At 50.3% G+C, this 22,726-nt stretch overlaps 7 protein-coding genes and 1 non-coding gene across 8 annotated transcripts; 5 read left to right on the forward strand and 3 right to left on the reverse strand.

Moving 5' to 3' along the window:
- The first annotated feature begins 972 nt into the window (after window positions 1-972).
- On the forward strand, window positions 973-1,044 carry YALI1_D05795r. Its single transcript has one exon. It is a non-coding gene; the product is annotated as a tRNA-Met (tRNA).
- A 532-nt stretch (window positions 1,045-1,576) lies between these two features.
- On the reverse strand, window positions 1,577-3,160 carry YALI1_D05817g (uncharacterized protein; the record flags this gene model as incomplete). Its single annotated transcript, XM_502413.3, has 1 exon — window positions 1,577-3,160. The coding sequence occupies one exon, from the start codon at window positions 3,158-3,160 to the stop codon at window positions 1,577-1,579; it is 1,584 nt and encodes a 527-aa protein (XP_502413.1).
- Window positions 3,161-3,666: 506 nt separating this feature from the next.
- Window positions 3,667-5,853, forward strand: YALI1_D05822g (uncharacterized protein; the record flags this gene model as incomplete). The annotated part of the gene is made up of 1 exon (XM_502414.3): window positions 3,667-5,853. One exon carries the CDS (start codon window positions 3,667-3,669, stop codon window positions 5,851-5,853), a length of 2,187 nt encoding a protein of 728 aa, XP_502414.1.
- A 1,710-nt stretch (window positions 5,854-7,563) lies between these two features.
- On the reverse strand, window positions 7,564-9,332 carry YALI1_D05873g (uncharacterized protein; the record flags this gene model as incomplete). The annotated part of the gene is made up of 2 exons (XM_502415.4): window positions 7,564-8,823; window positions 9,285-9,332. The coding sequence occupies 2 exons, from the start codon at window positions 9,330-9,332 to the stop codon at window positions 7,564-7,566; spliced, it is 1,308 nt and encodes a 435-aa protein (XP_502415.2).
- A 1,357-nt stretch (window positions 9,333-10,689) lies between these two features.
- Window positions 10,690-11,042, forward strand: YALI1_D05892g (uncharacterized protein; the record flags this gene model as incomplete). The annotated part of the gene is made up of 2 exons (XM_068282606.1): window positions 10,690-10,782; window positions 10,833-11,042. 2 exons carry the CDS (start codon window positions 10,690-10,692, stop codon window positions 11,040-11,042), a joined length of 303 nt encoding a protein of 100 aa, XP_068138707.1.
- Window positions 11,043-11,591: 549 nt separating this feature from the next.
- On the forward strand, window positions 11,592-12,161 carry YALI1_D05901g (uncharacterized protein; the record flags this gene model as incomplete). Its single annotated transcript, XM_502416.3, has 1 exon — window positions 11,592-12,161. The coding sequence occupies one exon, from the start codon at window positions 11,592-11,594 to the stop codon at window positions 12,159-12,161; it is 570 nt and encodes a 189-aa protein (XP_502416.3).
- A 3,141-nt stretch (window positions 12,162-15,302) lies between these two features.
- Window positions 15,303-17,114, reverse strand: YALI1_D05956g (uncharacterized protein; the record flags this gene model as incomplete). Its single annotated transcript, XM_502417.3, has 1 exon — window positions 15,303-17,114. One exon carries the CDS (start codon window positions 17,112-17,114, stop codon window positions 15,303-15,305), a length of 1,812 nt encoding a protein of 603 aa, XP_502417.3.
- Window positions 17,115-18,784: 1,670 nt separating this feature from the next.
- On the forward strand, window positions 18,785-19,197 carry YALI1_D05973g (uncharacterized protein; the record flags this gene model as incomplete). Its single annotated transcript, XM_068282607.1, has 2 exons — window positions 18,785-18,893; window positions 18,938-19,197. 2 exons carry the CDS (start codon window positions 18,785-18,787, stop codon window positions 19,195-19,197), a joined length of 369 nt encoding a protein of 122 aa, XP_068138708.1.
- Window positions 19,198-22,726: the final 3,529 nt, after the last annotated feature.

Consider the following 22,726-nt stretch of genomic DNA (forward strand, 5'->3'; position numbering starts at 1 on the left):
CGGACAGATTTCAGCCACACCCTTTTCAAACACTCAAACACCTTTTATTCCCTCAGTAGCCACGTCCTGCCGTTTTTTTGTTCCTCAAACACTGGATGATATGCGCCCATAGCACAAAGTATGTATGTACAGTATGTACAGTATACTTCTGGGAAGTGCCGTTTTTGAACGTGCCAAGCGATGACGTCGACAACAGTAAGAAGTTTTAATTGTGCTTTTTCTTGCAGCGCATCCGGAAGTTTGCGGCGTCGCCGGGACTCTGCTGTGCAGACCTGCTTGTGCATGCTAAGGTTAAACAATTCTAGTTGGTTTAAACCTGTGCTAGTTAACAATGCTGAGAGTTTGGAACAAAGTGCACTCTAAGTCAGCAGAGTTTACTTGACGCGATAATAGGGCCGAAACCAAAACCGAACCACGGCAAAATACACCGAAAAAAGAACCGAAGGATGCAAGGGAGTGAGAATTAATCCCGGGAGCAATAATACAGCACGTTCGAATTCACATTTAAGCACCACTACTCATAGCGTTAAAGCTTTATCTACTGTCTAGCTCAACAGACTGTCTCTCTTTGATCTCATAGACATGTGCGTATGTGCTTGAGCAGATTTACATGAATCGGAGCCACCCAGGAGCATAGTTGCTGTCGTAAATTCTCGGTTAAGCGCAAAATTATTATTATTATTATTATTTTAAATTAGCCATGTTTTTTTTATTTAAAAAAAAACCAACTCTATTGATTCTTTACAGCTATTCAACTACAGTACAAGTGTAGTAAGAAGGTTTTTTTAATTTTTTTTCTAATGGTTCATTACAGCTATATACTTACTTGTAGTAAGCAGGGTTATTGGCGTTCAATAAATCATACACTTCTGAATCTTTGCGATGTGCGCTGCGATTTTTTTTTTTTTTTAACGAGCGAATTTTTTTAACGGTCTACATTGGTTCAACACTTTGCAGAATAACCAATCAAAAAGCGGCATGGCGCAGTGGAAGCGCGCAGGGCTCATAACCCTGATGTCCCTGGATCGAAACCAGGTGCCGCTAGAATTATTTTTTTGGAGATATTTTCGCCAGGTCTAGTAATCCTGGCGTCTTGTTTTTGCCACCCGACTTGAGCTTCGCCCATTGTCTTGCTTCGCTAGCTGCGACCAATTCACGTGAGCACGTTGTTGTGTAAGAATCATTAGAATAAAAAAAAAAAAAAAGACATCTGGAAACATAACCCTGAGACATGCTGATGAGACAGGCAAATGAGACCCACTTCGAGACATTTGAATATGCTTGTTTTAGATAAACGAGAAACCAAAGCTCCTGTACCGAGGTGGATCACTATGCTCTTTCGGTGTCGCAGCACAGTATCTTGTTCAGTAGCTACTACCATACCGAGATGCGAGCTCTCGATGCTCTACAAAGTATGAGACCTTCCATGGGGCGGGGAGTGAATACACACCAATGTGGAGTTAAGAGGGCTGCCCAGAGCCATCTAAACGATCAGATACGACACCCACAGTCCGAACTATCTGATTTGACCTCAAGTACACCTCAACAGTCAATAATTAATTTAATATATACAAGATCATCCCTCCAAAATAGTGTTAGTTCCGTAGACACCGGCCACCTTGGCCATCTCATTGATCACGGGCTGCACATTTTCGGCGTTCATGGCCGAACAAGGCACAATGGCCCAGTTTTTGTTAGACACAAAGGCGTTAAGATCGATGAATCGTCGTTCGGACTCTTCCACGTCCGCCTTTGTAGCCACCACCAAGACACTCTTGCCGGCCATTCGCTCGGGGCCCAGCTCGCCAATGAGCACTCTGAGGTCAGAAACAGGGTCCGGTCTGTCAAGAGCAATGACGAAGACGAGACCATTGGATCGCTCGACGTGCCGCAGAAAGTCCAGACCCATACCCTTGTTGATTCGAGCTCCCTTGATGATACCAGGGATATCAGCCACGGTAAATGAGGGCTTGTCCATGCCCACAGAGATGGTACCAATGGTGGGATGCAGAGTGGTGAACTCCCAGTGGCCTACTCGAGGCGAGGCACGCGAAATAGCGCCCAGAAGAGTGCTCTTGCCTGCGTTAGGCAGTCCTACCAGACCCAGATCAGCCAGAAGCTTGAGCTCCAGCATGAAGGTAGCGGTAATTCCGGATCGGCCCAACTTGGCAAACTTGGGGTTTCGAATATCGTCTCGATGGTATCTCATGTTACCGGCTCCTCCCGCTCCTCCCTTGAGCAGCAGCTGCGGAGGCTTTCCTGGCTCACACAGATCCAGACCGTCCACGGGGAACACGTCTGTAGCCTCTTCAGTGGATCTGAGCACAGCGTCATCGAACTTGGTGGCCTCCTTAGTTCGAGTGAAGAACTCGGGAGGATTCTTGGGATCATTGCACCAGTTGGCCACCTGGGGGTTCTCGTAGGTCCATCCCTCTCCATCGGCCATAGTGGCTCTGTTGAGACGCAGGTAGCCTCTGTTCATGTGGAACATTCCCTCAGCCACTTCCACACCCACAACCTCCTTGTGATCAGGTACCGGTTCTCCGTTTTCAAGAAACTGTGGGGGATACTTTCGGGCAGCCTCCTCAGGATCGACCTTGATGAGATCCTGCTCAACGTCTCGCTTAGGATCGGGACACCACTTGACAACAGTTCCAACAGGCACCTGTAGAAGCACATCTGTTCCTCGATGTCCGTACATATGGGACGATCCTCCAGCTTTTCCGGCTCCAGCCATATACTTGAAACTGAGGTTCTTCAACGTTCGGATGGAGTCTACCGCTTGGATGTATACTGACCCTCCTTCTCCTCCATCTCCTCCGTCAGCAGGTCCATAGGGCATCATGGCTTCTCTGGCAAACGAGACTCGTCCATTACCTCCCTTTCCAGCAGAGCACTTTACCAGTCGCACATCCAGAAAGTGTGATCCATCCTTTACCGCCTGCTGGGCCTCGTGGTACTTGACTGCGTCGTAGGGCGACTTGTAGGGCATGACGGCGAACCGTTTCTGATCTTTGTCAAAAAAGCGCTGTACGGCGTCCTGTCGCGACTCTTTTTCGAGATCTTTCTGCTTCATCTGACGTCGCTTCTTGTGGTAATCTCGGGAAAACACCAGTGGAAGCCGCAGACGGCCCACACCTGGAGTTCTCGAGGTCAGCATTGTGATGTTGATGGAGAAGATAATTTATTCTGGGTTTGCATGATATGCACGTGAGTGATCTGTGCCCAACAATACGGAAAAGAGAAGTTGTGTATACACTGTAAGAGAAGGAAATATAGCGACAAATTGAATGATACACACCAACTGTCCTCGACAGACGTTTCAAGTGACGAATTGCATTATCAATCACCAAGTTGTAACCTAACATCCAACTTTAGTCACATTTGGTTACACTCAGTTACACCTCCCAACTAAGCATAACAAAAGAAAACAGCCTAAGTCTGACACTCGGAATCGTGAATCTCTCCAATCTCACCACGGATGATGATCAGTACACGATATATTACACGCTTCTATCAATAAGAATACCCACTCATCCATCACTACGAACCGTCTTCAATTTCGCCCTAACCTCGCGCCCACATAACATAATATATGCAGCTGTTAGTGCACCACTAAATGTCCCATTTAGCTTCATCACCATTCTTCATCCAGTCAACAACGCCATGGACGACATTGACAGTGACGATATCCCCTCATCGACTTTGGGAGCAACTCCCAGTGAGCTGGGGGACTATGAGCCCGCATCTTTGCCCGATGATCTCAATCGGGGCACCGAGACGCCTACTGGCACTCCTTCAGCAACTCCCACAGGCACACCTGCTCCTGGAGCGTCAAAGAAGAGCTCCTCCAAGGCTGGAGTCAACTCTTTGACCAAGTCCGGGGCTCTCAAGCAGAAACCTGGTCCGAAGCCCGGAGGAGGGAAGGTCAAGAGCTCTTCTGGAGGCTCAGCGAAAGCTGCTGTCAACCCGGGTCTCAAGCAGACCACCTTCTCCATGGTGACACCCATCAACCAGAAAAACTACTACACCGAGTATCTGAAGCGCGACGACCAGATATACGTCTACCGGCAGGTGCAGGAGGAGACCAAGAAGGCCAAGGCCGGATCGGCGGCTGTATCTAACAACATCAAGGGTACACCTTCGGCAGCAGCAACGCCGGATCCCGATGGAACAGATGGAAAGGAGGAGAACCAGACGATTGTGATTCATCCAGGATCGCGCAACTTGCGGATTGGATTTGGAGTGGATCCGTATCCCAAGACAGTCAAGATGGTGATTGCGAGAAGACAACATGAAACCAAGAAGGTGAAGCAGGAAGAAGGAGCAGAACAAGAGGACGTGGATATGGCCGATGACAGCGACCCGATCATCGCCGCCATCAAGACGGTTAAAAAGGATCTCAAGGAGCGAATGAAGTTCTACAAATGTCGAATCCAGCCGGGATCGACAGATCTAACCACCAACTACAACACCAAAAACACGCAACCGGAAGAGATTCCTGAACACAACGACCCCTCCAAGGTGGACTGGACAGACACCTCGGACAAAAAGGAATACTATGTGGGCGAGTCGGCACTGAGAGTCAAGGACTCCAATTACGCATTGCGATGGCCCATCATTCATGGCTGCTTCAACGAGACGAAAATGTACTCGTCACCCCAGGAGGTGCTAGGAGACATGGCTATTATCCTGGTGGAGGCTCTCGAAGCGGAACTGGGTGTAAAATTCACAGACTACAAGAATTACAATGTTGTTCTGTTGATTCCAGACCTCTACGACAAGACCTACGTTTCTTCGCTGGTCGACTTGTTGCTTCACAAGATGGATTTCCCCCGTGTAGCTCTTCTCCAGGAAGGAATGGGAGCCACATTTGGAGCTGGAATCTCCACTTCCTGTGTGATTGATGTCGGTGCCCAGAAAACATCCATCTGCTGTGTTGAAGATGGTATGGTTGTTCCTGATTCTCGGGTAAACCTGAAATATGGAGGAGATGACGTGACCAACGCTTTCCTCAAGCTGCTCCAGAACATTTCATTCCCCTACAACGTCGATCCCAACGATACCAACGACATGTTGTTAATGGAGGAGCTCAAAACACAGTATGCTACGGCAGACGAGGCATCTATCGGAGTCTCTACCGGTCAATTGATTCGTCCACGACAAAACAAGCTGACTCAAAAGTACACTTTCAAATTTTACGACGAGGGCATGCTTGCACCCTTGGGTCTGTTCTATCCTGAGCTGTTCGAGCCACTGAACACCATGTACAAGGAGTTTTTCCGAGACCGACATCGTCTGTTCCCCCGAAATATGGATGTTTACGAGTCCAACAAGGAGGACAATCCCGTTTCTGGCGCTCAAACTGCTCTTCTCATCAAGCAGGGATTGATCGAGGCACCTGAAGAGCCCGTGGAAGGAGAGGCAGTAGTTGAGAAGGAGATTGTGGACGACGTGGAACAGCCGTATCTGTTTCTCACCGGACTGGATCATGCTGTTATCCAGTCTATCAAAAGTGCTGCTGTTTCGGATCCCTCTAGACCCGGCAAGATGTACGAGAACATCATTATTATTGGAGGAGGCGCCCAGTTGGCTGGGTTCGAGACTCTGTTGGTGGACCGACTTGGAATCTGGCGGTCTATGGCTCGTAACGACGGTGAGGACGACGGTGTTTCTGATGAGGCCATCGCGGTCATGCCTCCTCCTCGAGACATGGATCCTCAGATTCTGACCTGGAAGGGAGGCGCCGTCTTTTCGCGACTCAAGGTTGTCGAAGAAATGTACATTACCCAGAAGGAGTGGGATTTGTTGGGTCCTCGAAGTATTCATTACCGAACCATGTTTGCTTACTGATCATATCCTAGTGTATCGTTAATATATTGTAAAACAAGGAGGTACATATTAAAACAGGGTGTACCGCAACTATAGACGAGGCGACAAAGCGGTATAAGTACTGGTGTTTGTAGCTTTAAATAGTATATACCGCCGGTTCTGCAATAGGACAGGCAAACATTTGCACAACAAAATCTCTTGGGTATACGTCGTTAGCTTATATGAAGAGATGAAAGTAGTGCCCGTAGGAGTAGCAAGCGATACGACGATGTTCGTCTCCACTTGCATAAGTCTCCACAATTAGTCACGCCTGCACATTGCGGTAGCTCTGGAGCTACGAGAAAAGTACGAGTAGCTGCTTGCGAACCAAGACCAACGGACGGACGTTCATTTATGTCCGCTTAGACAAGCTGACGTCATGAAGCTAATGGGTGCACTTGGAGCAGAGCTACCATCAGGGATAGGGCATAAGGTATAGGGTCTTCAGATTGTTCTCGGAGGGGGGCATAGGTACAGGCTTTATGGAATGCGACCAACGGAGTCACGTTAGTGTGTTGAGAAGAAAGGGAAATAAAGAGTAGTTTTACAAAGAGATCTGTTTTACTAGTAGCCAATTGCGGTCCGCAGATTTCCCTTGTCTGCTGTTGTTGGTTACATACCGTATCCTTACATGGGCCTAGAGGTTCATCTCCAACCCCATGCCAAGGAGCACTTGCATTGTATGTGCTTTTTTTAAAAAAAAAGATGAGATTGGGTTAAGTGTGGAGATCTGCATTTAGCCGATTGCTATAGTCTACAAGTACAAGTAGCGCGACATCTTAGACAGGAAAGAAGCCAAGGCGAACGAAAAGGGATATGGACAAGAACCGACATGGAAACTATCAGATTAAACAAGCAGTCTCAACATGGCGCATCTATGATCTCAACGAATACATAGCTCCATACTTCATAGCAGGACATAACCTAGAAAAGTGCCATGGGGCGACTATACTCAAGACGCCGATGTCAAAAGAGTCGCCGTTTTACGTCAGTCTAGAAGGGTGGACATAATGATACCGCAACGACCGCCCACGTGTGTTCTATGTCGGCAGTAGTGCGGTGGCAATGAGCGCTTCAGCCTAACCGCACATAGCTCCACCAGGGTTCTGTACGACAAGCATGTAACGCGATGCCACGAGTAGAGGCGCTGGTGCCGATACTAGTTGTCGCTACTTGTAGTCTCCCTAGCGTCGGACTTTTTTGGCAGGACCACACTCATGTACTGTGGGTCCCATCTCAGCCTAGACCGTAAACAACCAAGAATCCAACAGACGAGCCGAGCAGTGCTTTTGTTCCACAAAATGGTAGAAATGGTACCAACCGGTGAAACTTTGGAGAAGCTAACGTCCTACAGAGTACAAGTACAAGTAATAGACAGGGTCTTGTGTTGTGGCTCTCCTTTTTGTAGTAAACACAAGACACAAGAAAAGCTACAAGTCTATAAGTTACCATGTTCGACTATCATAAAATGTTGCCAGGGTGCACACTAGACCCCGTGGTACATTCCACAGGAGAAGAGTTAAGACCCGAACTTTCCATATGCACCCCAGATCGAACTTGCCTCTAATTACTGTATGTACCCGTGCTCGTACTATTACAGTACATACTCGTATTCGTATACGAATTGTAAACTACACTCACGTCTATCTATAACATATCTATTACTACTCATAACTTGGTCTCTAAGCGCGCTTAAAGAGGCAGCTCAAAGGAGACGTTAACGTCAATCTCTCGGGCCATCTCAACAACCTTGGAGAGCTGGCAGACCTTCTGGGCAGCCTCATCAAGATCGCCAAAAGAGAAAATCTTGAGGCCAGAGTCGGAAATGAGCTTCTGGGCCTCGGCGAGGTTGGTTCCCTGGAGTCGGGCAACAATGGGAATGTTGAGGTTCATGTTCTGAGCAACAGCAATCAGACCCTTGGCAATGTTGTCACATCGGACAATACCACCGAAAATGTTGACGAAGATAGCAGTGACACCGGGCTCGGAAGTGATGAGCTCGAAGGCCTTCTTGATGGCGTCGGCAGTGGCTCCTCCACCACAGTCGAGGAAGTTGGCGGGCTCACCTCCGTACAGCTTGATGATATCCATGGTGGCCATAGCGAGACCAGCTCCGTTGACAAGACAGCCAATGTTTCCGTCGAGCTTGATGAAGTTAAGACCGTGCTTGGCAGCCTCAATCTCCTCGGGGTCCTCCTGGGTCAGATCTCTCCAGGACCAGACCTCCTCCTGTCGGAAAGAGGCGTTGTCGTCGAAGCCGAGCTTGGCGTCCATGGCAACCACTCGGTGGTCGGTGGTCTCAGACAAAGGGTTAATCTCGATCTGGGTGGCGTCCTTGTCGGTGAAGACCTTGTAGAGCTTCTTGATGTCGTCAGCAGCCTCCTGGGTGGCCTTGGAGGAGAAACCGAGGGCCTTGGCGACCTCAATGGCCTGGGTGTCGGTGACACCGGTGTGGATGTCAACGGGGAAGGTGTGGATGGCATCGGGGTTCTCGGCGGCAACACCCTCAATGTCCATACCTCCCTGGGAAGAAGCGACAATGATAGGCTTCTGGGTGGCTCGGTCCATGAGGATGGCAACGTAGGCCTCTCGTCGCACAAACTCTCGCTCCACAACGTAGACGGCAGTCACAGGCTTACCCTGGGGACCGGTCTGCTTGGTGAAGATCTTGTGGTTGAGCATCTGCTCGGCGTACATCTTGGCCTCGGTGGGGGAGGAGATGAGCTTGACACCGCCCTTGAGGCCGTTGTCGAAGTGGCCCTTACCTCGGCCACCGGTCAGAGCCTGAGCCTTGATGACCATATCCTCGCATCCAAGCTTCTTGGCAATATCCTCAGCCTGCTGGGGGGTAGTGGCGGCGCCTCCCTTGGGGACATCGATACCGTAGTTCTGGAGGATCTGGGCGGATCGGAACTCGTGGAGAGAGAGGTTTCGAGTCTGAGTCTTGGCGACCTGTGGTTAGTGAGATTAATTTCTTTTTTGGACAACGGGGAGATACGCAGTGTCAAGGGACGGCTCAAGAGAACCCCAGTCGATGGGGTCAATTGCCACTTCGATGAGAATGGCATTGCGCTTGTGTTGGTCCTGCCCATGCTCATTATCCCTCTGCACGCACGAATTTCATATTATGTGCATGCATGTGCATTTAGCCGAGGCGTTTTTCCGGACGACAATGAACAGGCCGTTGGAGATAACAAGACGAATGTGGCGAGGTGGTTTGCGACTCAATTGCCCATGATCCACAGATGTACGTTGCCGGTGTGTCGTTCACAAGACCCCAGCGTGGTTTCCGAGCGTCTGGACATGTGTAACCACAAACGCCGAAAAACGCGCACCGGAAAAACAGGACAATTGTCGGCGGAAACAGACACCGGTAGGAGCCATTGTGGCGGGCTGTGGCGCCAAATACTCACCTGATTAAGTCGAACAGCTCGAGATCGAGCAGCAATTCGCGAAAACATGTTGTGGGATGGTGTGTGGTTTGCTGGTAAGAGGAAAATGAAATCCACGAGCCTTTTACTTTTTGGTTGACAGCACCAACATGTACACAGTGTTGACTGCCGGGTAACAGCGGACGCTCTCTCAGAGTTAGTGTGTTGGGGGTTTTAGAGGCAACCAAACGTCCTACTTTGGCGGTCTAAAAGCCGCTGGAGGGACGGAGAGCTCCCAAGAATCGCCTTGGGGGCTATGAGTGGCCCACCAATGGTTTCTACTGTGTCCAGTTCGTCAATTGCGCTCTACACCCCCTCTAGACACGATTCTCTTTCATGCTTACCCCTCTTCCAAATGCACCCGCTCAGCTTAAGGTTATTCTGTTTTTACATGTGTGCCGAGTAAAGACCTTGTGAGGCCGAGCCAAGGGGACATGGTTTACTGGGAGATAGCGGCCGTCGCCGACAGTTTCCGAAATAGTGTGGGTCTAAGTCCGAGGGTCGTGACGAGGTCTGGAGGTCAATTGAGGCCGAATTGTTGGCCATTTGAACCGATAAAGCCATGCCATCTGCTCCAGTTGCCACACGGCGTGGTGGGTACCACCTGCCTCATACTGTAGCCCCTCACAGGTACGATAATAGCCATTATACTTGAGCCGTGGTGCGGGTGATGAGCCGTGGACATTTTTCGCTTATAGACTTTGGGCTTTAGAGTTGGATTGGGACGTCGAGGTTGAGGACAATTGAAGGAAGAGGAGGAGTCGAGGGAGTAAATGGGATGGTTCTGGTGGTTGCGGAGGTTTGGAATTCTGTATGAGCACCAATCCAGACTCTGAGATTATATTTATCTACTTTTTTTGTCCAAAACGACTTCCAAACCTCGCAAATCGCGCTCCGTTACCCTCCGAAGACACTACAAATTTGCGTCTCAAATTAAGCCCTCTGCAAACGGCGTGTCACGCTAATTACGCGCCTACTAGGCTGGAGACGGTGACCGTGATGAATGAAGGTGACCAAAAGTCCCACTTTAAGTGGTTCATGGCCGCCAGGTCACGTGGAAATCGTACATCTAGCTGACTAATCCAACCCTCCCGCCGCCGCTCCAATAATCACTCATCTCTCACTCATCAAACCCAATGCGCAGAGTTTCAACGTGTGTGCGTGGGCCTCCTTCCACTGGACAGCGGCGTTGCATCCTGGCACGGCTGTGAGTGGAAAGAACCGGAGGAGCTACGATATGTACGATACCACCACGGACAGGCACCGATCAGCAGAAAATTATAGCAGGAACAAAACGGGGAAAATATTCGTGACAGAATAATTGGAGGCCCCAAATTGACAATAGAAAAGCAACCGCAATGCGGACAGAACAATCCAACCAGCCCCAATGAGGCATAAGACGCTCTCAATACGGCCCACAACGCAAGATAGCTGTCACCCGCTTTTGAGACCGGGTACCTGTCAAGTCACAGGGTCTCTTGTTTTTCCGCATCGCAATTTCAAAAGGATCTAACGGATATCATAACCCAGTCAAGTCAGGTTTGCGGATACAGAGAATGTAGAAAGGTGGGTCAGTTGTGCTCGTGGTGTTTATACAACTCGTCACTTACTACCACATCAACTCCTAGAGAGACCTTCCACCACAACCCCCTCCGAACATGCTCCGCCCTGTTAGTCCGTACCGTAAATGTATCCCCGCTTTCTGCACACTCATCGTTGACCTGTGACAGCTGCCAGTGAAAATCCACTAAAACCTGTTAGTCTCCCGACTTTCTCCGAACTCAACTGTATCGTGGTACGGACCATTGAAACGACCGAGAGAAACGACAGCACGGTCTAATCACCGTAGCTAATGGCTCCGAGCTACCACTGGCAGCGACAATGGTGACACGGACTCGGATTAACTGGAAACTCTATCTACTCAACAGATGTGAGAAGAATGGAGGGTATGGCTGGTGGTGCTTGAGTTGGGGGGGGGCTGGGCGGGGTTGGGGTGTTCATGCTCCTTACAATGGGCTGAGTTGAGTTGTGGTGTTTGGTGTTGAGGTGAGGTAGCAGTATTTGTGCTTGCCAGGAGGATCTCAATGTTAGGTGTGGGTGTGTAAGGGTGAATCGACAGGTTATGAGTGGATGTGGTTTATGTATGGGCATGCCAAATGGGTTTGAACATGTCCAACTGCCATTTGCTCTCCATTATATTGCCATTACTGCTGTGTCTGGCGCCCGTCTGCACCAGTCCTAGGTGCGAGATCACAGCAGCAGCTCATTTACACCTCCATCACCGAGTTCATGCATGAGAACCTAATCAAGAAAAATATCACAGCGAGAACACTACATCAACACAACCACATTTGCATATCCATCATGTCCACGCTCAATGTCAACGAGGCAAAAGTACTTAACGCCAAGTTTGCGGTCTCCATTGACTCGGCCCAGAAGCTCGTGAGCGGCTGGATGAGCGACAGTGACGGTGACAGTGATCCCGGCGGCGCGGATGAAGATGCTCAGAAACTGCTGGTCAAGCAGCTGCAACCAGTGGCGTCTTGGGCTGGAGTTGGCTCCAAAATTGGCACGGCGCCTGGAGGAGGCCGCGTGACGAAGCCAGATACCTCCAAGATGTCTGCATCCATGAAGGCGCTGAGTAAGATGCACAGTAAAGGCAGCCAGGCCAATGCGGTGGCTACCGTGACTCCCGTGATGCGACAGGGTTACGTGGTAAAGAAACACGCTGATGACAAAAACAAGAAGGACGAGTCTGACTCGGACGAGGAGGATATCAAGAGCAGGTCGAAGAAGTCTGCCAAAACCACAGGCAACTTTCTGGACGAGTACAAGAAGACCAAGAAGAAGCGACGTTAGCCCAGACGGACGAAAGAGCTTAGAAAATTGCTTGTGGCCTGGCCTATTATTTAATTATTGCATGTATTATATTCTTTAAAGGTGCTGTGCCAAACACAATAGATAGCACCTCCAAAATACTTGTGCTATAACTGTATGTCAGTACACAAGGAACTAAACATACCAGACAAGTACTTGTAGTTAGTTAGCTCGAAATCGGCACTAATTGAACTCACTTGTAAGTGTTGCCGATTGGCGTGTCTGAAAGTGTCCCCGATTATCTCCAAAAACTATACCCCCCCACCGCCCAGAAGTGCTAGACCACAATCTCCTTGCGCACGCACTAGCACAGCAAACTGTATGCGTTCTGGTAAAGAAGCTAGATGTACCCTGTCTAGTCTCTCTGGGAGGTGTCTCCTGTGCGCAGCCACCGTGTCATGCTTACAAACAGATCAATGGGGTCTGGACCCGTCTGGACGCGGCAACTTTGGGTTCACAAGTTCCGAGTAGGAACGGCTTAAGTGCAGTAGTCTGCAGCCCGTTGGAAAAGTGGTCTGATTATTAAGAAATCTGGGAATTTTGGTTAGAGATTTGAAGGTGCATCGATCAAGTACGGTTAAGCAACACCTTACACGGCGGGGTGCACGAAAGAAAACTGAAGAAATGTGATCCACAGAATGATACAAGAGGGAGGGGGGAAAAGGTGGAGAAGCCCAAGGTCACGCGGAATGACGCCATCGCTCTTGGCTAGCGTGTCGACTAATGTTTCCACTATTCTTCTAACCTCCAGTCTAACACAATGTCTACAGTACAACTCTCTGTGTGAGGTACTTGAACCGGTTAGGATTGCTTTTTTGTGGATAAATAGTGGCAGTATAGTAGCCGGTAGCTTGGAGCTATAGCCTCCAGAATCCGCCTGTTTACGGCCAAATTATGGACGTGTTTGCCTGTCGATTATTATCGGCCGCAAACCCCAGTATCGTGTCGCATCTGCCAGTGGGTAGATCCGGTCTATGTGTAGTAGTCCCCGGAGCGAGATCTGAATATAGAGTCATTGTTACAGTAGAGGGAGTGCCAGATCTTAGTCTGTTAAAGGCTAGGTAGAAGCCTGTACAGAATGTCAGGTAAAAAGTTGAGCTTCGTGGAAAGACCTTCGTGTATTGTTTTACTCAACACGACAGTAGCATCATGACAGACGTACCTTCACTCCCCCTCCTCCAATTCTCCTATTTTGTTCTTCGCAAGTCTTGTAGCACAAGTGCTTAGAAACACAAGGAACCCGCCCACTAGGCTGGCTACTAGACTGGCCACTAGACTACAAGTAGACTGGCACGAGGCTAGCTTAGGCCAAGAAACGTACTGTAGACAAAATTCAAAATTCACAAAAAAAAAAAAAGTCTAGACCTCGCATTAACGGGTTCCATGGTTTAGCCGAAAGCTACACAGCCTAGGGGTTAGGTCTGAGAGGGGAGTTGTCATTGAGGCCAAGTGCTTGAGGTCATGTGATTGCTACTATCTGCTCGTATCAATCACGTGAATACACCTGGGGAGGAGATACGAGCCCAGACGCAACCAACAAGTGCGTTCCCAGAGACTTGCCAAGCCATATAGCTCCGGTGAATACGCTGGGGTAAGGGTCCTTTGGAATAACGTGGAGTTCCATCGGCGGTTTAGAGCTCACATATGTTCCGGATTCCGTGGCCCTGTGGCCGTCTGAGAGTCTCGTATTCGTATTGAGTCCCAACAAGTTTTTGGTTGACAACAGAATTGGTGCTACAGCGACCAAATACCTGGGCAACAAAACTTATCGCGAAGTGAATTGACTCATTGAGAAGGAGCTCAACCTCAACTGAGACACCTTCTCCTCACGATGGAACCTTCTATAGACACGGCTACGGAACGGTTGCGGTTTTCTGGAACGCAAACATAAATATACGCCACAATAAAGGAGACACTGGCTTGACACCCCCATGTCTTGATACGCATACTCATAGCCGCCGAGTTATAGATGTTCGGAACCACTCCTGCGTTTTGCATAGCACGGTTTAGGACGGTCAAAGGCGCTACTTGTAGCCTTATTTGTGAAGGGTCTACAACCAGAAGAAGACTTAACCAGCTGGGCTTCTACGACTATGCGATTCATCCAGAGCTACTTGCTGCCGGCGGAGATGGTGGATAACAGGTACTTCCAAAAGTAGAGACCACCACCGGCATTCAAACACCCATACAAGTACAGCATGTACGGGTACAAGCATGAGTGCTATTGCATCTCATAAGAGTCAACTCCTGTGTACTTTGTACAGATAGCTCCCTTTACATGTCAAACGTTTCGCAAAGTGGAGACTCGGGGAGAATCAAAACACTGGTTTTAACCATCTTTACGCGACACAAGCGCCTTGCAAGCGCTATCCCTCCCATGAATCATAACCCATTCACGGTCGTGGTGCCAATGGAGATGCGCTTTAGCTGCCTTTGCAGAGAGACCTTAATGCCACGGACTGCAATTCTCGAAAAGGACGCCATGATCCACTTTTCGCGCATCGTATGCGGAGCCGTGGACATGGATCATGTTCCGTGCTGCAAAACAACACGCCCGCCTTGGACCTGTATACTACTACTACCCAATGGGCGTAGTTCCAAAGCTTCAGGAGATATTGGCTGTGGCTTCTTGTCCACCGCATTCAGGGTTTTCCTTCTCTTGGTTCGCACACCATTTTCCAACTACGATAAAAGAAGGACACTACGTACAAGTAGCAGCATCTGCAGTAGCATCGATCCTAGCCCCCTGTGAAACAGCTAATTCCAGTCCGCCCCGTGAATCGTACGATGCTAGACACTTTTTCCCTCTGCTTCACCCTCTTTCTGTTCTCTCTTCGTCTACGCATCCTCAAATAGGTACAAAATAAATAATTTTACAAAGCCGGTGGGGGTTTCTCCTTTTTTTTGGGGTTTTCTGTTCAAGTCTTGTTTTTGTTCCTTTGCTATCATCATGTTGGTGTCATTTCAAGCGCCTGCGATCCGGGTACTGGGAGATCGGCAAGCCTGGTGTGAAAACTGTATGTGAAAACGAGAGCTCCTAACCAATCTATCCGTACCATAGGCTGTGTGTGTTTCTTTTAGTGCATCCAACACGTCCACCGGTGTAAATCACCTACTACCGTACTACTCAATCTTGCGCTTCTTGTCGCCCCCTTCTGGGTTCAACAAAGCCGCCACAGATGCTCCACGGGTACTGCTGCTGCTGTTGGAGCGCGTGCTACCTCCCGAGGGATGCGGCGAACGGTACGGCGTGTGTGGAGACGAGTGTGGTGGCGGAGTAGAAGGCTCATGAGGATGAGGAGTAGATGTAGGGGCAGTATATTGCGGCAGAGGCATGGTTTCGGCGCCGGAGGCTGTGTGGCGACGGGCCGGGGCGTCAGTTCTGTACTTCAGCGCTTCAGCGAATCCACCACCCACAAACTCCGTCTTGTCCTGTCGATGCAGCAGAGGGAACGAGCCTGGTCGCTGTGATCGGGGCACCCCTCCAGGGGGACCGGTAGGGCCGGGGGAAGAGCCGAATGGTGGTGGTGGGGCCGCTCCCTGAGAGTGTGGAGGTTGCTGTTGCTGTTGCTGTTGCTGCTGTGGTGGTGGCGGGGGAGCACTGGTGTGAGTAGGGGGCGCCTGTCCGTCAGGTCCCGCAGCAGGCTCCTTGGCCAGTGGGTCGAAGTACACACTAACTGCTCTGCCCCGCGAACCTCGGTGGAACGGGTCCGTTGGGGGTACGGGATATTGGGGCTCTGGTTGTCGCCATTGCGATCCTCCGGGGGCTGTGGCCGATGCTGCAGACGCTGCTGCAGATTGTTGATAAAAGTAGGGCTGCTGTTGCTGGGGCTGGGGCTGCGACTCGCGCCGGCCGTCTAGCGACGCCAGGAACGCATTTCGGTGGCCCATGGCGTGTGCCACCCGCTGGCACTCGGTATGAGCGGATTCCACGGCTGCCCGTCCCTCAGTGATTCGCGGGAGGACATCCAGCAGGGAAATCACGTCTGACTGGAGCGACCGCACCGCGTCAATGAGAGCGGCCTGTGTAGCGGCCATGCGGGACACGGAGTCATGCAAGTGCCACGTAGCGGCTGTGGCAGCGGCGGCAGCGGCATCGTCCGCAGGGTGGGGGTGGTGAGGATGCTGAGAGGGGTGCAACATCATGTGGCCGTGCTGAGCCGCCGCCGCCGCTGCTGCTGTTCCGACGTCCACCGAGCCGTTCATGCCCGGTGGTGCTCCTCCTGATGGGGCCACGCCATAGTCTGATACGAGTCCCACGGGCCGCAAGGGCACACTGTCTCTCTGGGAGGCCGACTGTCGCGACGCTCGTCGCTTGATACCTCTCAGAGACTCAACGTCTCCTCGCTTGAACGAGCCGCCGCCATGCTTGAACTCCCATTGCGAGGAGTCGCCGGTGTGGAAAGTGAACGTGTCGTTGACCTTATGGAAGCCGTACATGTTGAGCTGGCGCACAAATGACGACACGTTGGTGTGCTTGAAGTATTGGCGCAGCACCTTGGAGAACTCCTCGCCGGGCGACACGATGAACGAGTCGTTGGACGCAGACCATGAAATTAGGTGCTCGATGGATGAGTCCTCCAGCATGGAGTACAGTTTGTGGATGAACGCGGCCTGCGACACCTTTGGAGTGGTGCCGGGCTTCTTGTTATCGGTGGAGTTGCTGGCGGTGGCGTTGGACGACGTCGGTTGCTGCGCAGAGGTCGGCTGCTGCTGCGGTGGCTGTGTGTGTGTCTGGTTATGTGTCGGTTGTTGCGCCTGTGGCGGTTGTGCTGGCGTCTGTGTCTGTGTCGGGGCCTGTTGCTGCTGCTGTTGCGCGGCCTGGGTCGTGGGTGGAGATGGGGCCACGGGCTCCTCCTTGAGCACCACCGGCTGCGTCATAAGTGAATACATTGGTTTGGGCGGCATGTGCTCGACCCGTTCAACGTCCATCATCGGAGTGGGTCCACTGTCGCGTGTGAGTTGTGTGAATGTAAGAGGGTGAGCGTGTGAGTGTAGCGGTACGAGTCACTTTGTGTGAGCGTGTGAGTCTTGCGTGAGAGCTGTGTGTGGGGGTGTGGTTGTGTCGGCGAGTAGCTGTTCAGTGCAAGTGCTGATGTGTGCAAATGTGGTGTAGGTGAGTTGGAAGAGGGCCGAGTTTTCACTTTGTCTACACTGTCATGGCTGAGAAAGTAGGTGTGTGTAAGTGCACTGCAAGACGTCTCTCTCTGTCTTGTGTTGTGTGGTGCTGTGCGCTGTGCTTTTTGTGTCTGCTGTGCGAAAACGCAAAGTGCAATAACATGTAAAGCTTGGCCCACACTGAGTTTCAAAACCTTATGGCGTAGACTCAAACTCTCTTTTTTCGATTCATTCTAATAAGAGAGTCCACTAAATAGGTTTAGGGTACCACCTTGTATAGGTCCCAACCAGCGGAGACAAGAAAAAGAGAGTCAGGTCCAGTAGCCCATGTCCATGTAGAAGCAGTGTCGGTGGACCGGCAAGGTCGAGGTCAGCTCTCCCGAGCTGTAGTTCTATGGTGCCCTTGTCATCAGCAAGCTCCAGTATACGGTACATCCCGGGGCCCTATTTCTTGCGCTCAGTAATACTGCACTGTGCTTACTTATATAAAGACCATGCTGATCCCCCCCACTGACACTTGAGACTGGTGCGACGACGCCAAAATGAAGCCGTTTCGAACATGTTTCGGATGGAATCTGTGACATGGACCAAGGGCGATCCCATCTCTGGTTCATGCCAGGTCCCATCCTCGCGCACCCTCGGCTTATAGTTATGACAAGTGTCTCAGACTAAGAAGGGCAGTCCAAGAGGATACTGACCCACTGTGAGGTGAGGGCGCTGGCTGTTGCTGGTGGTCCTGCCCGATGCTGTGAGCGAACGGCTGGGCCACGCTGCTGAGGCACTCTCACCGATATGCTGAGCCACGCTTTGCAGCAATGGATTTTTCGCTTTGCCGTTTTCCATTAATTTTTTTCCCATCATATACATTTCGTTAGGCATGGCGGAAAAAGCAAAATGGAACGTGCAGCGAGCGTTTTGTCCCTTTGCGAAAAGGAAAGTGCAAAAAACAAAAAGGCGAGCTCAAGGGCGCGAGAGACAGACGAAGAAAGAGAGGAAGAATAAAAGAGACAGGTGGTGGTGGAAAGACAAACAAGCACTCACAGGGCTCGGAAACAAAAACTACTGTGGGCATCGATGTTCCAAACCGATCCCTGTTGACTGGCCCAAGCCCCATACAAGACTCTCCACTCACATACCCCACCAGCTGCTGCACCAGGCGCACATGACATGGGGGGAGAGAACGAATGATGGTGATAATGCAGAGATATGAAAACGCGCGGCTTGGCTGAGGGACAGGGTACAGTAGGAGTAGCAGCATTACTGCCACTACGAGTATCATACCGGTGATGGTACCGGTAATATAACACGGGAAAGTCGGATCGGTGAACTCTGACCGTCTGCTGTTCCGACCGTTCACTGTTGTACTTCAGTGATCGATTGTATCGTACATACATTTACGAGTACATACTCCGCTAACTCCACCGAACTCGCAATGATACACAGGTGTCCATCTCTTGGAGGAGTGTGGAAAATAGAGAGACAATTCCATGTTCGGCTTTTTTGTGCGGGAGAACGGCGAAGACAAGGATGATTCAGTTCTTTTGCTTGATTGCACTCTCACTGCTCTTCTCTTCCCCTCAAACAATCAGTGGAGCAGTATGAGTGCGTAGGTGGGGTGCAAGAAGAGGCGTGGAAGGCAGTGGCGACGGTATCGTATTGCACGTACAAGGGCGCGCACGAGGTGCCCAACTTGTACAGTTATCGCGACTCCCGCAATATCTACTCATTTCCACCCTGTGCATGCATTTTTGTCCTGCAAGGATGCACTTTTCAACTCCAGGACGTGAGCGTCCATAGCCGTGCCCCAGCTCGGGCCCTGAATGCTAGTTCGGTAATTATTCGACTTGTGCCGAGCCGTCAAGCCATCAAGCCGTCAAGCTGTCAAGCTGTCAAACGCTGACTGGTGGTGTCAGGGCCTTAACCGCCATCCGGTGCAGCCGTGACGTTTGACGGTCGCACTTGCCCAGAAACATGGAGGGGAATGTGCCCACGTTCTCCACGACAGGTTTCAGACGTTTACAGATCCAGATACAGGCACACACAGGTGCACAGAGGTACCCACCGTTGTCTGATACGATGCATCCGGTAACGAGCGCGAATACGCATCTTGAGAGGTTGCATGCTGGTATTGGACACTGGTGAGTTGGAAATGCCCCCGTTCCACGCCTATGACGTAGGTCTCATACTTCATTTACCCCATTCCGGCGATCCACTTGCCGACATGACATGCCTGGCGTGCAAGACGTTTCCACACCTCTCCCCACAGCCGAGGATCTGCATCTTGAGGGTGTAGGAGTCCGACGAACAAGGATAACGACCGTGCAGCTGACGTTGAGCGGGGCATGCACCGCCATTATAATGCCGTGACAATGAAGCGTGAAAAATAGCGGCTTCTTGTGGCCAAATGCCCTGTTCCAGTGGCTCAAAACGTTGCCGACTGCGTCCATGTCAAGCTGTCAGGCTAGAATACGACACATTATTATCGGGTTCTGTCTTCTTGCATGCCGCACTTCTCCTAAAGGTCGCACCAATACTGGTAGCTATTTGTAGGGGGTGTGGCTCCTGTATCAGCTGCACTGGCAAACGTTGAGTAATGAAATTTGGAAGGTGTTCATTGTGTGTGCTCGTACAACAAGTGCGGTGCAGACTCCTGGTGCTATTGTTTGATAACTGATACTTCAGACAAGGACAGACAAGCTATGATAAATCAGGGGATGCGAAATCGAGCCTTCCACAAGGATTACTTATAGAAGTACCACCTCACCGGCAAGATACGTACATAGTTCAGGCAAGCATCTGCAGTGAGTTCTACTCGCTTCCAACATAAGACAGTTGTCTCACAGCTCGTATCAACTCCATTCCTTCTCCCTACAATCGTCACACCCATCGAGCCGGAGACTCCCTCTTTGTTTTTCGTTATTCAAAAAAAAGGGCCCCTCGGCTTTTTGCATATTCCGCGTTTTCTTTTTCTCCTTTTGTGGCCTTTGAAAAACGCTTATTTGGAGGGTCATAAATCTGCGGGACCCCCTAAGTTTGAGTCTACTGACCGACCCGTAACAGGCAATGGCATGGAGGCGCAGTTGCTGAGTAATCCGAGTGCAAGAGGTGAAAAAGCGGACAAGTTGAGTAATCAAAACTGTATCAACCGTCTCCAACCTCATAATGACCCTTAATAAACAACAAAATCCTCTTAAACCCACTGTTTTTCTCCCCGATCACCTACCAGAGCACTGCATCACTGTTCTCGCAGACCCAGACCCATGTCACTCGAGCTCAATCTAAGACAAACTCCCAACAGTTAAAGGTAACCTTATTTGACAACTCTGTTAGATGGAGCCCCGTGAACCTGTGTAACTTAGAAGCTGGCGAAGTATACTGTACTACTGTAGGTAGCTGAAGATCTTAGACTTAGCGCCTCCAATAGACGGATGAGCTCGGTCTAGAGAGATGGAATCACGTGACGCGAGGGACCACACGTTCTGTCCGCCATCAGGTCGACCCCTCCTTTCCAGTCCACTTGCGCATGCAAGACCCTCCTCCTCTTGAGTGCGTTACCGCTCATTCACTGCATCCTCATAGATTGCTTGTGCGTTTCGGTTGTTTCACGGTTACCCTAGTTTGGTACCCGTGAAACGCAAATCTGGTTTGGGCAGAAGAGGAAAAGAGGTCCAGCGGGTGGATCTGGGTCGTTGGAGAGGGTGTTGGGGGCTTTGGTGGACATGTGCGGAACCGTATGGACATATTGAGGGGCTTGGATTTTCTCCTTCTCATTCTGAGCTCTGGTAGGGCCCCATATCACCCAGATCTGGTATTTAATTTACCAATAATATGACAAATAATATAGACAAGAACGGAAATCACAAAAAATATTTAGACTCAAATGTAGGTCCCAGGCAAATCGCCGGATTAGGTAGCAATGTTATTACCGCTTAGTCATTGACTTGGTGCCATTTGATGATGATGTCATAGTCTATTGATTGGAACCAAGTGTTGGTCTACGGGTTATGGACCATGGATTGTGGTGAATTGGATCTTAAAGTGTCCTGCTTGGGTGTGTGTGTGTGCGTGTTTGTGAGTACCTTGTTTTTATCTCCAGCATGAGACAGAAGACTTATGTCCCAGAAAAACGTTCACTTATCTCAGAACCAAACACGAAACCCTTTCCTTACAGTATCTAATACGTCACAGGGTGTGGTGAACTTCGTGTTTTGCCCATTACGACACCTTACAGCACCGCACCGCTCAGCTCTCTCTCTCTCCTTCTCTTTATCTTTCTCTCCCGGGTGTACCTGGCTACCACGGGGTTGGGATCCAGAGTGTGCTAATCTTACAGACGCATGAAATTGCACCTTATTTCTATAGGGGCACAAGCTTCTGCTATTGGTTTAATGAAGGCACTTCCGTTCCCGGTACTGTACAAAGATATTGTGCCGCTCTACGGTACAAGTGCCTTGTATCCCGTTCTTGTTCGGCCCGTTAAAAGTAGTTGACCTGCACTCCACGCTAACACTATTTGTTCTAAACGCCTACAGGGTTTGTCAAAGTCTCAATCATACGATTTGCACACGTCCAGACCCACAGAGATCTGCAGGCTGAGCCCCCATTCATCTAAGTTCCTCCGCACCAGGGACGTTTACACATGTGGTATGTATGGATATACGGCGGTTGAAACCGAGCTCTATTGTCGGCTTTAAGCGTGGTTCCAAGGTCGGATGGCATTATGGAGACCTGCACGGGATTGGCTCCTGTCGAAAACAAGAGCAAGATATACAGCATATACCCCAGAGAGTCTTTGTTGAACTCCTTGGCTACATGTTTTGCTTTTTCGAAGTAGCAGGATAGCGATGCCGTTCGAGGCATGGAAGTCCAGTTAGTACAAGAACGGTGAGTGTACTTGTACAAGAACAAGGGTTGTGTGGCCCTTTTCGTTGGTTGTATGGATATGGAATCTTGTTGGAAGCGAGTCACTACAGACTCGGCAAATCCATGAACTAAAGACTTGTATTGTCTATCGCTTTCGCTTCACTTCCGAGAATGTGTCAAATGGTAACGTCACTATTGCTTTTTCCGTCGACGTAATCGATCGCACATTGTCCGACAGCCATATCTAACCATAGATGTGAAACAGCCATCGATGCATGAGGTGCGATTGCGTCCCGTTTCTTGGTCCTCAATAATTAAGTCAAGTTTTCTACTGTCATGAACATGGGGTCTATGGTTCTGTACTTGTACCGTTGTCATGGTCGCGCTTACAGTCACCCCCTGGAACTAGCCTACTCCACGGTGCCACGGACTACTACCAATGTCACCCATAATGTCCATCATGCCCATCGCGGTCATCAAGTCCATCATCTCCACATAAACCTCCTGTCAAATAGGGCTTGCTGATCGTTTCACCCTCGACACGGCTCGAACCCACTTGCACAGCC

The sequence above is a fragment of the Yarrowia lipolytica genome, chromosome 1D (assembly GCF_001761485.1).
Source record: "Yarrowia lipolytica chromosome 1D, complete sequence".
Classification (NCBI taxonomy): domain Eukaryota; kingdom Fungi; phylum Ascomycota; class Dipodascomycetes; order Dipodascales; genus Yarrowia; species Yarrowia lipolytica.